The following is a 16,699-nucleotide window of genomic DNA, read 5'->3' on the forward strand; positions in this document are numbered from 1 at the left end:
TAATACATTCAGTTTGCACCGTTTTGTGTTTCAGAGTTTTCTTTCTTTGATCCCAACGACGCGTCGTGTCAGGAAATTCTCTTTGATCCCAAAACGTCAGTCTCCGAATTATTTGCTATTTTAAGACAGTGGGTTCCTCAGGTCCAGCAAAACATTGACATTATTGGAAATGAGGTAAGTGTGTCTGGCCTGTTCAGCTTTGTGTTATTGCACCCGTTAATGATTAGACTATTTCTCCTTCTGAGAGGAGAGACCCCTGCGGGGAGAAGCCCATCGTGGTCTGCAGTCCGTCTGCATTTGCAGGTCTTCACGGAGCAGTGGACATACTGTGCATGCTTCCCACCCTCTCCTCTTGAACCTGCACGCTGTCATCGCAGACTTCTGGTGGGAGCAGGGAGAGGCATTTTGGGTACCCCCTTCTTTGTACAAAGTAGTTCTGTGAACTTTTGTACATTTCATGAAGGCTTCAAATACTATCACATTCCTTCTACACTTTGGGATGGTCTGGTAGTGATCTAGGCTTACATATAATTTTAAAATGTTTGGCTTTTTGAGGGAGGGTTTGACACACATGTTGTAATGCTGTAGGAAGAAGGCATACATTTTTTTTTTCAAGTATCATTGTAAACTTTGGGAAAAAAAACTTTGATCATTCTTGGAAGAACGTATTTGGAGGAACCTCATGTTAGAGTCATCTTGAGGAATGGCCTCCTGCCCACAGACAGGTTCACATTTCATTAGTGCTGAGTGCAGTGTTGAATGCAGTGTGATCAGATGGGCTGAGCTGGGCTGAAGGCATGGATACCTCGGGTGTCACACTGCAGTCGTGGGCTTTCTCAGATTGTTCTTTTAAACTTTAATTTCTTTTTTTTTGGTAATTAAAACATAATTACATCATTTTCCTTTTCCTCCCTCTAATCCCTCCCATGTTCCCTTATTGTTTCCTCTCAAATTCGTGACCTCTTTTTATTTGTTTATATATATGTTAAATATAATATAAAATATAATATAATATAATATAATATAATATAATATAATATAATATAATATAATATAATATAATATAATATAATATAATATAATATAATATAATATAAATACAACCTGCTTAGTTTGTATAATGTTACTTGTGTGTATGATTTCAGAGCTGATCACTGGTGTTGGATAACCAGTTGGGGAGCTCTTCTCTGGGGAAAACTGTTTCTCCTGATCTTAGCGTTTCTGAGTTGCCTGTAGTTCTTGGTCGGGTTGGGGCCCCATGAGATAGTCCCCTTCCGTGTTAGCGTGTCTGTTGGGGTTGTCCTTCTTCAGGTTTTGTTCAGGGAGCCATGTTGGTGATGGGTGTAGTTTCTCGGATGTTTCTAGAAGACACAGTTCACAGCCGACTCGTTGTTCCTCTGGCTCTGACAGTTTTTCTGACTCCTCTTACACTGTGATCTCTGAGCGTGGGTCTGGGACGTGAGTTGTAGAGGTATCAGCCGGGACGAGGTACCACGCGCTTTTCCTCTGCATCTTGATCAGTGTGGTTTTCTGTAACAATCTCTGTCTGTTGCAAAGAGACATTGCTTTGATGAGAGGGTGAGACATACTTATCTGTGGACATACAGATAACGATTTAGAATGTAGTTAAGAATTATTCTGGTTTAGTTAAGTGGTGATGGTAGGTTCTCCTCCAGGATCTGTGACTTCACTATTCCTGGGTAGCTAGCTAGGTTTCCAGTATCAGGCACGATTTTCCTCTTGTAACTATTGGTTACAGCCAAGGTATCCCTGCCGCCATTGTACCCTTAGAGATATCATGCCATGGGGGCCATTGTAGTTCATACATACCATTCCTGGGTAGGAGTCTTGGTTACTTCCTTCCCTTAGAAGCTTGCATGGTACCTTCTAGGGCTGTGGAAGTTAGTCCTCAGGCAGGAGGCTGCTAGGTCAGATCCAGCCCAGGTCCTCTGGGTCTTATGTCTTAAAGCCCAGTTTCTTCAGCGATCGGGACTTAACCTTCCACTTCTAGGGGGCCACCAAGAGCAGCAGAAATAGCCTATGATGTTTTCAGAGGCTCTTGGGCACCTGACCAACAACTCAAAAGGGGAGTTTTCATGACTGGTTGTTGGGGGTTTTGTTACTTTGGCTTTTGGGGTAGGTAGAGGGACGTTGTCAGCCCAGATGGGAAAATTTCATTTGAACTATAGATGTATATGTTTTTTTTTAAACATGGATTATATGTAAATTTAGGTAAATAGATACATGATTCCTTATGACTCTTTCAGACATCTTACTGTTATTTCATTTCCTTCCTCAGATTCTCAAGAGAGGCTGCAACGTGAATGATAGAGATGGACTGACGGACATGACTCTGTTACATTACACTTGCAAGTCTGGGGCTCATGGCATCGGTGAGTATGTGGCTTGCCCCTCTCTGCTCTCCATCTGTGACTGCGTAATATCTGTTGCCAGCCAGTGACCCGGATGGGGCGTCCAGTTAACCATCGGCTGAGTAGGTGCGGATTCAGTTTGGTCCACTCAAAACTTTGTTCCTTTCCCCCGTGGAAGTCTTGATACCTGTGATTATGTCTCAACATTTTCTGTAGCAGGCTTCATGCCTCACTGCCCAGTAGTTGAGATACCACCCAAGAATCTACCAGAGGGCTTTCACCAAGACTGGGCTAAGGTCAGTTTTCTGGCATAGCAGTCCTTCAAGACTGTAGAGTATAGGCTTATCTCTGAGTTCTATTCCTACTTATGAAATACATGTGCAACATATGTCCACAATTGCTGTTCTTCCCTGCTTTACCGGGGATTAACCTGCCTCTCCTACTAGACTCTGTATTGTGGTTGTCTCTCCTTGTTTCAGTAATCTGGTAACAGCACTTAAATTGTTGGTGCTGAAGGGCCTTTTCTTCTTCTTTTTTTTTTTTTTTTTTTCCGAGACAGGGTTTCTCTGTGTAGCTTTGCGCCTTTCCTGGAACTCGCGCTGTAGACCAGGCTGGCCTCGAACTCACAGAGATCCGCCTGGCTCTGCCTCCCGAGTGCTGGGATTAAAGGCGTGCGCCACCACCGCCCGGCTCTTTTCTTCTTGTAATCCACAATGTGCTGATATTTCTATAAAATCAAAATGAATTTATAATCTAAAAAGGAGATCAAGAAAAACAGTAGCCCAAATATTTTTGCACTCGTCTGACATTTTTCTTAGTGCCTTCATTCTATTCCATAGGATGGAGGTCTTAGTTATTTAAATGATTTCTTACCACACTTGTAGGCTGTCAGAATTTCACTCATAATCAGTAATGGCAGGTGAACATCTTCATTGTGGTTATTCACACTCCTGAATGGGAGTGTTAGCTTGGGATTAACTCCTGAAGGTGAAATTTTTGCAGTATAAATGTAGGTCCAGTGTGCTGTTTGCTTTGGTTTTTAAAGAAAGACATTAGAGAAATAGACTGGGTATTAAACTATGTACTGAAGAAAAATAATTTGGGGTCCTTTTCTTTTCATCAGGTGATGTTGAGACAGCTGTAAAATTTGCAGCTCAACTTATTGATCTGGGAGCAGACGCGAGTTTGCGGAGTCGCTGGACAAACATGAACGCCTTGCATTACGCTGCATACTTTGATGTCCCAGAGCTTATAAGAGTGATTTTGAAGACATCAAAACCAAAAGGTGAGTGCTGGCACATCTCCGTTACCAGCAGGTGTTCCGTAATGGCATCCAAGTGCTGGCACATCTCCATTACCAGTGGGTATTCCGTAATGGCGTCCAAGCCACTGTTGAGGAGGGCTTTCTTTTCACACCCTTTGTTTTTCTTCTGAAAAAGTTTAGAATTTCTTTGTTGGAGGTTACTATCCTTTCACAAAAGGATAGCTTGCTCCAAAGAGCTACCAATTAAAAAACAAGTGTTTTCTGGGTCTTCCTGTCTCTGCAGATTCTCCAGTGTAGTAGTTTTCATGGGTAACCCTTGTGGTGTGTGTTATCATTCTTTTGTGTTGTTGGGAAGCCAGGGGTAGAGCAGCAGAGTATTTGGGCTGGCATTGGAATAATTCAGGGGAGGATTCTTTTAGATGTCACTCCTTCCAGGAATTCTTTGATAAATTTTAGGGTGCCTCCACATCTCGATGGTGATATCCTAAAGTTGATATTCTCTCTGGTTTTCCTCTTTTGAGAAGAATAAGAGCAGGAGAGAGAATTCTCCTAGCTTAGAGCGCCCAGCGCCTCCCTTTACAAAGGACATTTTTGAGATTCAGGAGACAAACCTCTCAGAAGGTTGGTTTCTAATTTCTGCTTTGCACAATCATCTAGTCTCTTTTTAAAATTCTCCCTTTCCAACTTGTGGGTGATATTGGGAAGAGAGTTTCTGTCCATGGTCCTGTGTTCAGTAATGCAGGAAGTCTGGGTGAGCAGGTCTGGGTTGTCGCAGGTACGTAGTCAAGCCAGCACGGTCCCCTGCAGATTAATGTACAGTTGTGGAGCCAGAGACTATTACACCCTTGCAGGAAACATTCAAAATAGGATCTTCCGTTCCAGGAGATTTCCTGCTCAGGTATAATGCAACGTGATTTACTGTTAATTAGAATACTCTTAGAATTTCAGGGTTCCTTTTCTTACTGTGGAGTCCATATTCATCTGTCGAGTAGTGTCATGAATCAGTATGTAAGCACTCCTGTCTTCAGGCACTTGTTATTGATTTGAGGATTATGCACAGTTCAGCCATCTTTTTCTGTGAAAGGCTAACTAGCAAATAACTATTTTAGCTTTTCAGACTATCTGGTGTCTGTCACAGCGACTCATTTCTGCAGTTGGAGCTTGGGTACAGGCTCAGAGAACATGTCTCTGAATAAGTGTGCCTGCACTCTTGCGAAAGTTTGAGAAACAGGCAGTAGGGTGTATTGGGGTTCATTTGCTGACCCCCGACCTGAAGCTGACTCCCTTACTGTGTACCACAAGGTGCATTACCTTACAAGGAAATGCCTGAGTTTAGTGAGCAGCCCATGGAAGGCTGGCCATGTCACAGAGGTGAATTACCACCGTTCACTGCCTCTACTGCAAGGTAGTTTAGGATAGCTGGAACCCTCGTGATCTATATAGCACCCCATTTCACAAGGAATCACGCTGAAGTAGGAAGATAGTCATTTGGTTATTGTAGGCAAGTTATAATTATAATTACGGAGATTTGTCCCACTGTGAAATACTGTGAATAAAAGGGTAAAACCCCCTCCCCCAACCCCCCCATCTCCTTGGAAATTGTGATAGCTGAATTTAAAGTTTTAGTTAATACTTTTGTGATGTTTAATTGTAGATGTGGACGCCACTTGCAGCGACTTTAATTTTGGGACGGCCCTGCACATTGCAGCGTATAACTTGTGTGCAGGATCTGTGAAGACCCTACTGGAGCATGGAGCCAATCCCGCATTTAGGGTAAGAGGTTGAAGCCAGGGAATGAGAACACCTCACGGTATCTCCAGTGAAGAGTTGAATTTGGACGTTGGTTTTTATCTCCCCACATCTTGTTTTCTAACTGGCCTACTGGACATCTCAGAATGTTTTTAATTGATTGCTGCCTCTCCCGCTATCATGTGAACCCCTCATTGTTCGGAATTAAAATAGTTCTGGACGTTCTGTCTGGAAGCTCTTCCTTGAGAGAACGAAGTGAGGTGACTTTTTTTTTTTTGAAATGGTAGATTTTAAATTATATGAACACCATGCAATGAACTGGATTTATAGCTGGCTATTTTATCTTGTCACAGATACAGTGTAGATACTGTCTTTCCTTCATAGGGAGAGCGGGGCAAGTCTCGATTGCAGCTTAGGACGCGATCAGTAGTACAGAGACTGTTGTCTCTATTTCTGAATAGAGTCACTGCGTGACCAGGCAGGTGGCCGAGGTCACAGAGCCAGTGTGGCAGCTGTGGGATAGCGGGATGTAGTCATGTGACCCTTAATGACAGGGACAGGCTCCGGGAAACATCGTGGGGGAGATTCTCTACCTCTGTGCAAACTGGATTGCGGGAACTTATATAAACTAAGGTGGCTGTGAAGTGGGGTCCTTGTGTATGTGGCCCTGGTTGACTAAATGTCTGTAAGGAGTGCGCATGGATGTAGCTGGGTCTTGGATTGGGCAGCTGGGCATCCTGCTGTTTCCCTGTGCTCATGTGCAGCAGAGTTATTTCTCCTCCCTGGTGCTTGCCCTTCTCAGTGTACAGAATGGTTTTCCCCTGCCAGACCACCTTCCCTCATGTGCATCTCTGTGTAAATGCATCTTGTCGGTGAGGGTTCCCTCACCATCTTTATGTCACCAGCCCCCCTACAGTCACCTCTGTGCCTGTGTTCTCTGTGCCTGGGTGTCTTTATACCACTCAGCTCCTAGTTAGCACACCACATAATCTGTTGATGCTCTGTCTGACCTACAAGTGTGTGTGCTCTTTGAGGGTAGGCAGAGTGTTTTGTTTCCTGTACTGTGGTGTCTTTAGCACCTAGGTAGAATGGTTCCTAGTACAGTGGAAGAGTCCGTTGAGTGGTTTTGAGTAAATAAATGACAGTGTCTGACCTAAAAGTCCTCCATTAAGAATCGTCGATGGCTGTCGAATGCTCTGAGCATGTCAGAGCTGAAGATGTTCTCCTGTCTCTGTGGTAGAATGACAAAGGACAGATCCCTGCGGATGTTGTCCCGGACCCAGTGGACATGCCTCTGGAGATGGCTGATGCTGCAGCCACCGCTAAGGAAATCAAGCAGATGCTCTTGGGTGCGACGCCTCTGGCCTGTACCATCCCTAAGGCTGTGGTTCCAAACTGTGATCATGTCACCAGCAAGGCCATGCTGACCTCTCTCGGCCTGAAGTTGGGGGACCGGGTTGTCATCGCAGGACAGAAGGTACAGTAAGTCACTGTGGTCCCTGAAGTTGTTCTTATGGTCCTCATTCCTGGTCTGTGTCTAGGGCTTGTGTGCCACACGATCACAGTTTTGTGTTTTTGGGAGAAACTTCAACACTGTGAACAGAAACATACTTGATTGAAAATGTACAGGTTTTGTGTTTTTGAGGCAGAGGTTCTCTGTGTAACTGCCCTGGCTGTCCTGGAACTCCCTTTGTAGACCAGGATGTCCTCAAACTCACAGAGATCCCCCTGCCTCTGCCTCCCGAGAGCTGGGATTAAGGCATGCGCCACCACCGCCCAGTGAAAATGTGAAATTTAAATGTAAGTTTCCGTATACTTATAGAGGGCAGTTTAAGAATATGAGCTATTTGAACTTGATAGCGAAGGTCTTTTTACTTGCACAGGGAAGAGCGGCATAGAGAACCGTTGACTGAGTTTAGAGGCAAGCGCTGAGAAGTGACCTTGCTCTGTCTACTGTGGACTGTCCCTGCCAGTGGCTCTTCTCCTGCCAACTGAGCAAAGGAAACCTTCAGTACTGTTCTGTGTTTGACTTGGAAATCTCACAAATGGGGAACATTCAGATGCTACAAAACCTGTAGACGGGAGGTCAACCAGTGCCTCTGTACATAAAGGCTTGGTAGATAGACGGAGCTGCGGTTTCTGTGTGACCTTCTCTGTGACCGTTTCTCTCTTTTCTTTGATAACTTCTTCTGGGAGTTTTTTTTTTTTTTTTCCCTTTCAGTGCTGGGACTTAAGCTCTGGCCTCGTGAAGCGTGGGAAGTGCTGGCTCACTGAGCCACACTCCACTCATTAGCAGTGTTTATTCTTAGTTTAAAGTACTAGGATGCTCCCGTGGGGAGTGGCACAGGGAACGTGTGCCTGGACATTACCCTTTCTAACTGCTTACCTCTCAGTATTCAGATGGACGAGGAGGGCTTCTCAGAGAACCCTGAAACGGAAGCTTGATGTAGTGGGGAAAACTGGATTGCCAAGGACAAGCACAGATGTAAAGAGTGACGTTCACGGTTGACAAAGCAATAGGACATAGGTTAGCTTTTCACAGGTTGAAATTAAAATGTCAGGAAATTGAATAGATAAATACATACTGAATATATAGCTTTTAAAAAATTATGGCTAAACATCCAGTCTTTGTGTTATTCATTTAACTGTGACTTAGAAGGGCTTTGGATTTTTTAATCAGTTTCTGTGGTTTTAACCATTTAGGTATTATATATGATTTGCTAGATTTAAACACATTTTTTTCAAGTTTTTTTTTTTTTGTGTGTGTGTGTGTGTGTGTGTGTGTGCACTATTGCTGAAATTTCCTTTTCTGGTGTTCATTTCTAGAATATGGAAATAGTTGATTTTTGAATATTGACCACATGCCCTTGCTTTTTTACTTTGTGGATTCTCTGTAAAGCAGTCATCTCGTCTCCTCATCCTTCTTCTCTTTCTCCTTCTCTAAGTGAGGTCTCCTTACGTGGGTAGCCATGGTTTTAGTGTGGATGTCGTTTGTCACTGAAGAGGTCCTCAGTTGACAAGCTGTCTTTTCTTTAAGTCGTCATCACGGAAGGATGTTGCAGTTGGTTGGAGGCATCTTCTCTGTCTTCTCCCCCTTTAGCACATGGACAGGTAGATTGGTCGGGGAGTTCCCTCAGGGACCTGCTTTGCATCCCTTGGAGACCTCCCTTATCGCCACGTAGTATGTACTTGTTACTGTGTTGACGGGCTCTACTTTGTTGAAGATGCCTGTGTTTGTGCTCTAGAGGGGTATTGGTCTGTAGTTGCTTGTGTCTTTGGCCATTTTTAATGTCAAGGTAATATCAGTTTCCTAAAATATCTTGGGAACCAGCCTCGTCACTTAAATTTTGAAAGAGCCCGTACAGAATTTGTATTTCGCCCATACATTTTGGATAGAATTTACCATTGAGGCCATCTGTTCCTGGGAGCTTTTTTCTTTTTCTTTCTTCTTCCTTTTCTTCCTTTTCTTTCTTTCTTTCTTTCTTTCTTTCTTTCTTTCTTTCTTTCTTTCTTTCTTTCTTTCTTTCTTTCTTTCTTCCTTCCTTCCTTCCTTCCTTCCTTCCTTCCTTCCTTCCTTCCTTCCTTTCTTTCATTTTTTTTTTTTTTGAGTTTGTGTCTTTCAAGGAATTGTAGTGTTTTACAGCACCTGTGACATGGGTGGGCAAAGCTGTTTGTAGTATCGTCCCATCTTTTAAAATATTGACAACAATGCCCCTCTTTTGTTGGTGATGTTGGCAATTTGTGTCTTTTATCTTCTTTTTAAAAAATTGGTTTCTGTTTAGACTTAATAATTTTTATCCTTCAAAGAATGTGTTGTTGGTTTCATTGATTTTCAATATTATTTTTATGTTCTCAGTTTATTTGAATACTTATTACTTACTCCCTTTCTCTGGCTTTGGGTCTTAATACTAGTTTGCTGAGGTGGGAATTTAGATATCGGTTTTAGGCTGTTTCCAAGGTACGCATTCCTTTCTAAGCACGGCTTTTGCTGCTTCCCATGTAGTTTGATATATTCATTTTCATTCAAAGTATTTTTAAGTTTTCCTTGTGATTTTCTTCTCCTTCACCATAGATTATTTATAGTTACTTGGTGCAATTCCATATATTTGGAGATTATCATGTATCTCCGTGCTAATGATTTCTAGTTTAACTCTGTTATGGTTCAAGAACATATTTTGTGTGATTTCTGTTCTTTTTAAAATGTAGCTAGGCGGTGGTGGCACACACCTTTAATCTCAGCTCTCAGGAGGCAGAGGCAGGCAGATCTCTGTGAGTTCAAGGCCAGCCTGGTCTACAAAACGAGTTCCAGGACAGCCAAGGGCTGTTGTACATAGAAACGGTCTCCAAACAAACAAAAATAAACAAAAAAATTAAATCTATTTTTATTGCATGTGTTTGGGTGTTTTGCCTGCATGAATATATGTGCACCACTTGTGTGCTTGGTACCCATGGAGGCCAGAAGAGTGCATCAGATTGCCTGGAACTGAAGTAACAGACAGTTGTGAGCTGCCATGTGGGTTTTGGGAGTTGAGCAGTCCTCTGGAAGGGCAGTCAGTGCTCTTAACTGCGGAGCCATCTCTCCAGCTCTGTTCTTTTACATTTGTTTGCTTCTGTTTTGGGTGGGGGGCTCTATAGATACCAGTTCAGTTGAGTTGGTTTATAGCTGGCTTCATTTTTGTATATATATCCTTGCTGAATTCTGACCTGCTCAGTCTGTTGGTAACTGAGAGAGGTGAGCTGAATCCCATTGCAGCATGAACTTTTCTTTCCTGTTCTGTTGGGAAAGAACATCACCTAGGAAGGACCCCTTGTCTTCCTGGTGAAGTCCTTTGCCATTTAAAAAAATCTTTGGCCAAGTTCCTTATTCAGACATCCACTTTGAAAGATGTAGAAAGTAATATTGCCAAGAACAGGGCATTTAGAATTACTAATAACACTGAAAACCCATTTTGATGTATATTTTCTCTAGGTTGGGACATTAAGGTTTTGTGGAACAACGGAGTTTGCAAGTGGGCAGTGGGCTGGCATTGAGCTGGATGAACCGGAAGGAAAAAACAACGGAGGTGTTGGGAGAGTCCAGTACTTCAAGTGTGCTCCCAAATACGGTAAGATTGAACCCAGGGCCCCACAAAGATGGACCACATTCTACCACTGATCAGTCCCTCTTCACCCTTTCTTGAAGTTTTCAAATGCAAACCTTTCCTGGTTACTCGTGTACTCTGTAAGACGGTGTGGGTGTGGATTGAGGGTATTTTCAGTGCAGGAGCTGGTCTGTCATGTTTCCACTGATGGGAATGATTTACAGGAGGGAAGTGGTGTTGCTGGAGACAAAGGGAAGGCTGGAGGAGGAAGGTCCTTGAGAAGTTGAAAGGGTTGTGCCAGGGTTAGCCTGGCATCAGTCCAGGCATGGCTCACCCTCCCTAAGGAGAGAGATGCTGGGAAGATGTTTCTGTTTTCTCAGCAAATGAGAAGTGAGGTCATTTGCTGATGTAAGGAGAGGGATCTGGGGGTGGGTGGAATTGGGAGAGAGCGGGATGGAGATGGGCAGGGAGGGGAGACAGACTGCAGCCAGGTCAGGGCAGTGCAGCAAGCAGCCACATGGTGCCGAGGACCAACGGTAGACGTGCGGACATAAATGTGGAGTCGTAAGCAGGCTGCAAGGGCAAGTCCTCTTCTCGTCAAGGCTTGTCAAACTGTTTGGGTACTGATGAAGAGTCTGGTTCACCAGGGTTGTTTCTTCAAGAATGTTCTACCAGAAGAAGTCTGCAAGAAAGCTGGGGACAAAGGAAGCAGACTGATTAAAGGGATGGATGTGAGAATCCAAGGTGGAAATCCAGGGAGGAAAAGGAGGATGTGACTGGGAGGAGAGCCCAGGAGAACATACTGGGATCTCTGGTTCCTGATCCCAGGGACTTGATCCCGGGTTGAAGGACCGAGCGAGGCTTTTGTGTTGTAGACACCCAGTTAACAGGAGTCACAGGTACCTGGTAGAGAGACTGGTAAATAGAGAATATGATGGGATTGGCTTGTTCTTTCAGGGAGAGAATATCTGCCTACCTGCCCTGGAATTCATTGGAACTGATCGTGTGTGTGTGTGTGTGTGTGTGTGTGTGTGTGTGTGTGTGTGTGTGTGTGTAGTGTGCACTCACGTGTGTCTGCACCAGTGTGCATGTGGAGGCCAAAGGTGGTGTTTCACTGGGTCTTGGGACTCAGCTATACCGGCTGGCTAGCCCCTGAGCCCCTGTTTTCTGCCCCATGATGCTGGGATTACAGTCACATGCCAACATGTTGTATGGATGCTGCGGATTACACTCACATCCGAATGCTTACAAGGCAGTTTACCCGTTGAGCTGTCTTTCACCTTCTCTGGGGCAGTTTTGAGGGGAAGACAGTTGAGTAGAGGGGAGTTGTCTCAGTGAGTGATGCTGAGGTGGGCAAGGCCTGCCGCTCAGTCCTTGCTGTGAGCAATTAGCCAGCAGGAGGCATCTCACCAGACTGGTTCTGTAGATCTGCCTGTGGTAGTGTCAGGCCACAGAGAGGGACTTTGCTATCAGGAGACAATGGACCATGGAGAATTTGAGAAGCTGGAAAAGCAGTGAGACCAACATTGACTCTGTTCCTGAGCTGGGGCAGTCCTTTCTCTTCCTGACAAACGTTTGTTTAAATTCATCCCTACCCCCCCCATCTTTCCTCCTCCTCCTCACATGGGCCCGTCTTCTGCTTTTCTCTCTCTCCTTTACACACTCTGACAGTGGGGTCAGTCTGTCTCTCTCACTCTGCTGTTGGTGTTTTTCCTCTTCTCTGACATTACCTCCACGGTTGCCCAGCACACTGATGAGCGCGCTGGGGTGTGGAGTCTGATGCTGACATGTGATCAGGTCTCTTCCTCAGGGCTGGGGCCGTGTGAGCCTCGATCTGTTCTTGTTCCCATCTGGCGTCTATGAAACAGGGATACAGAACCCAGGGACTTTGTGTGAGGACAGGGTATATTGAGAGACATATAAACTACCTGGGTAAGGGATGGGTCAGCACAGAACTGTCAGCGGTTAGCTGACTCTTACCAAGTTACCCGAATTACTGTTTTTTTTTTTTTCTGCCACATACTTGTCTTTGTCTATTTATACTTTTTGCTTACAAAAATGCTCAGTGTGTGAGACATAAAAATCATAAAACAGGAGAAAGAAGAAAATAAAAGTCACTTGCATATTTTTCACACTTTTTAAATGATTTTTTTCTTTGAAAATTTTACATATTTAAGCAGTTCTCTGTTCACTGTTCCTCTCTTTGGGCTTTTTGTAGTGCTTCTTACATACATTTGTTCTGTTTAAAATTTTACCCCCACAAAGCTTGGATTTTATATATGTGTGTGTATATATATATGTTATATGATATATATATGTTATATGTTCTACATTTTTACTGGATATCCTATTATAATTTGTATAAGTCTTTAAATGTTGATCAAAAATGTGATTTTTTTGCCGGGCGGTGGTGGCACACGCCTTTAATCCTAGCACTCGGGAGGCAGAGCCAGGCGGATCTCTGTGAGTTCGAGGCCAGCCTGGACTACCAAGTGAGTTCCAGGAAAGGCGCAAAGCTACACAGAGAAACCCTGTCTCGAAAAACAAAAAAAAAAAAAAAAAAAAAATGTGATTTTTTTAATGGCTCCTTTTCTTTTAAGTTTTCTAATTTGATGGATAAAAACTTGCTTTTGATTCCTATTTCTCAGATCACAGTAGGACAGAAAATTTTTCGTTTTAGTTTTGTGTATATATTCGTGTGTGTGTGTGTGTGTGTGTGTGTGTGTGTGTGTGTGTGTGTGTAGGACAGAGTATTGTTCTACTTGAGTATTGTTCCTCAGGAACCATCTTGTGTTTTGAAGCAGGGTCTCTCGCTGGCCTGGAGCTCACTGATTTGTCCTGACCAGCAATCCCCGGAGATCTGCCTGTCTGCTGGGGTTGCAGCCATAAGCTTTCAGACATGTTAAGTGGGAGCTGAGAGTCAAACTCAGGTTATGTTTGCACAGCATTCAGTTTATCAACTAAGCTACCTTCTCAGCCCCATGTGAGAACATCGTAAATGCTTTGTTATGCCTTGTATATGGGAGAGGGAGGAGAGAGAGAGGAGAGAGAGAGAGGAGAGAGGGAGAGGAGAGAGGTGGGGGGAGAGGAGAGGAGAGAGACAGAAAATTATTTTGGCTCCTGAATATTCATAGTTGCCCATTTAAACTGAAATATTAGTGTTCAAAAACCTGCTAAAAGTTTAAAAAATGTATTTGTCCAATTTGGTATTTGGGTTTGAACTTCTCTCACAGTATCTTGTGATATTTAATATAGGGCTAAAATATTTTTTCCTTTATGATGATTATTTTATTTTCATACTTTAATATATGTAATATATAATTGTTCTTGGTAGATACATAACTCAAGAATTAGTTACAAATTCTATTTTTTATTCCTTTGGAAATGTTTATGTTTTTCTGTAAATAATTATGAAACCCATTAGGAGCTTGCTGGAACAGGGTCAAGGCTTTAGTTTGAATTTTCCTCTGATGCCTACTTTTGACAGCTGCCAAGCTCAGTAAGGACAGGATCAAAGGCGTTTAGTCACACGCAGGGTAGGTGTCAGTCAGAGTGCAGCAGGTTGTGGGGAGCGCAGAGATTGTCAGCCGAGTCTCTTGGGCTCCCTGACTCTCCTGGTTCCAAGGACAGGCAAGCTTGATAAAGCAGAGCTGGGTGCTTTGGGAGTCTGCTTCTGGACTCTAAATACTCGGAGGCAGGTTGGCATGTGGGGGCCACGTGGTGGATTGTTTGAAACTTAAGGTCACCCTCCTGCTCAGTAATCTTGGTGTACTGAGTTCGGTCGGTCGTTCCTAAGGTACCTGAGGTAGAGAGCAGGGGGGTTCTGGATCCCCCAGCAGATCAGGGTTGTGGATCCCCCAGCAGATCAGAAAACATCCAATTCGTTTCTTCTCTGTAGGTTCTGTCTTCTCTTTCCCATTCCTGCCTCTGGTTCTTGTGTTTTTATACTCTGAGTTCATGTTAGTGCGGTGATTCATCTCAGGATTACTGTTTGTTAGCTCTAGCATGGACTAGTTTGTTAAATTGTAGCCACTTAATAATTGGTTTAATACTTGTGGATACTATTATTTTTATGCTTTCCATAGTTGCCAAAGTAAACGCGCATGTAACTTGATAGATTGTCAGGCTTATTCAAAAGAAACAAGCCTTGCCTCCCCCTGACCCTGGCTCTTTAGAGGCAAGAGCCTTTGTCGCGTCTGATGTCAGCGCTGATGTTTGTAAAGAATCTGTACACGTGCTTCCGTCTTGGTTTTTCCAGTCTTAGACATCTCTCTACTTCGTCCCGTGAAGGGAAAGATTGGGCGCTCTGACTTTGTTCAGTCAGTTTCTTTCTTAGCTTACTGACTAGTTTTGGTGGAGCAGATTCTTCGGTAACTTTCTGAAAGAAGACTCCTAGGGGTGACATGAGAGCCCTCCATTCTGACAGCATGCATATTCCTACCCGATTTCATGTAGTAGTTTGGGATGAGGACTGGGAGATTGTCGCGCGTGCCCCCTTAGTATTTTGAAGACAGTATTAGCTAATGTCGAACTTAGTGACCCCTTCGTGGGCCTCACAGGTGTAAGCAGATGGACCGACGCGGCTCTGTGCCAGGACAGCTACATAACCGAGCGGTGGCCGGGATGCGGCTCTCACCCTCTGTCGCTTGCCAGCCACTCTTGAGCTTCTTGGATTGCTACTTAGGGGTTTCAGGTTCAGCCTTCTCTCCCCTTCTCAGAAGCTTCTATTTTCTCCTTCAAGAAATACATTTCTCTTAGAATTTATACAGTTTTTAATTCATTGCTGACGTTTTTAACGGGGCTGAACACATTAAACAAGCCGTGTTTATGTGAGAATTCATTGCTCTCCTTTTAAAAGAGAATGGTCTGTGTGCTGCTTTTTGGTCAACTTTAGAGTTGTGTGTCAGCCTCGGGGAAGCCAATGAGTATGCTGGGTGACCAGGCAGCAAGGGAGATGGCCAGCTGTGCCAGTTGCGGACAGTGTAGCCAGCCGCAGCTTCAGATGTGGTTTACCCAAATGACTCGATTAATAATAATAATAATAATAATAATAATAATAATAATAATAATAATAATAATAAATGAAGACGAGGAATCATGTGCAATACAATTCTTTTTTGTTTTTTGTTTTTCAAGACAAGGTTTCTCTGTGTAGCTTTGGTGCCTTTCTGGGAACCCACTCTGTAGCCCAGGCCGGCCTCGAACTCACAGAGATCCGCCTGCCTCTGCCTCCTGAGTGCTGGGATTAAAGGCGTGCGCCACCACCGCCCGGCAGAATACTTCCTTCTTTAGTCCTCGGCAGATTTAATTGTGATTATCGTTGTCATCATCATCATCATAGTCAAACTTTGTTTTCTCTCTCTCTCTCTCTCTCTCTCTCTCTCTCTCTCTCTGTGTGTGTGTGTGTGTGTGTGTGTGTGTGTGTGTGTGTGTGTGTGTGTATACAATTGTCAATGAAAAGAACTTAGAATAGAAAGTCAAGGACAGCCTCAGGTCAGTGACAGGAAAGCTAGTTACAAATAAGTTTAAAAAAACCGGAAAATCCAGAGAAGGTCATCCAGACTTCAAAGGAGAAAAGAATTTCACAGGTTTCTAGGAAAGTAATGTAGCTGGCACTTGTCGGCTATGAGCAGAGTGCTCACATTCTGTAAGGGTGCGAGTGTTCCAGTCCTGCTTTAACAGATTTCATCCTATACGATGCACGATTGTTAGGTTGTAAACACTCGGGGTGTAATGCACACATTATGACTTTATTTTCTTCTTAAGTGTGTGAGGGAGATAGTCTTGGGATTTATAGTGTGTATTCACTCTCTTCAATGTCTGTGTGTACTTACTCAAACTGGATGTTTTATTGCCTTCATAAACTCCCTCAGTGGGATTTTATACTCCCAGCTGCTGTAGGTAGGCAGTCCCCTGCCTCTGTTCACCTTCCTTCCTCAGCACACACTGTGTTGTTTCTGATTGGCAGGAATTGAGGGCTCGGCCTTGGGGGAAGATTATTTTATACAGTCAAAAGGATTTATTGTGTCTGTACTGTGTGTAAGGGACTGTAATTAGTTACAGTGGGAGAATTCAGACAAAAGTAACATTTGAGTTTGTCTTTAAAAGGTGTGCAGTACAGAAGGAAGATGAGACAGGGTCGTGAAGAGCTGTAACACCCAACATGACATAACAATCCTAAGCAGACATGAAGGGGCCTGGCTTGCACTATGTAGTAACTTATTCTCAGTCAC

The 16,699-nt window shown here is 43.7% G+C and overlaps 1 protein-coding gene across 5 annotated transcripts in view; it reads left to right on the plus strand.

The window, feature by feature from the left end:
- The window catches only part of Clip4 (CAP-Gly domain containing linker protein family member 4), a 107,143-nt gene that overhangs the window by 59,617 nt on the left and 30,827 nt on the right, over positions 1-16,699 (plus strand). For all 5 annotated transcript variants that reach the window (XM_052746214.1, XM_052746217.1, XM_052746213.1 and 2 more), the window contains exons 3-8: positions 35-174; positions 2,300-2,393; positions 3,496-3,657; positions 5,291-5,409; positions 6,626-6,862; positions 10,355-10,490. In XM_052746214.1, coding sequence (XP_052602174.1) covers positions 35-174; positions 2,300-2,393; positions 3,496-3,657; positions 5,291-5,409; positions 6,626-6,862; positions 10,355-10,490 — 888 coding nt within the window. The remainder of the gene's footprint in view (positions 1-34; positions 175-2,299; positions 2,394-3,495; positions 3,658-5,290; positions 5,410-6,625; positions 6,863-10,354; positions 10,491-16,699) is intronic.

This window comes from Peromyscus californicus, unplaced genomic scaffold, assembly GCF_007827085.1.
Source record: "Peromyscus californicus insignis strain IS unplaced genomic scaffold, ASM782708v3 Scaffold_1__1_contigs__length_55948999, whole genome shotgun sequence".
NCBI classification, from domain to species: Eukaryota; Metazoa; Chordata; class Mammalia; order Rodentia; family Cricetidae; genus Peromyscus; species Peromyscus californicus.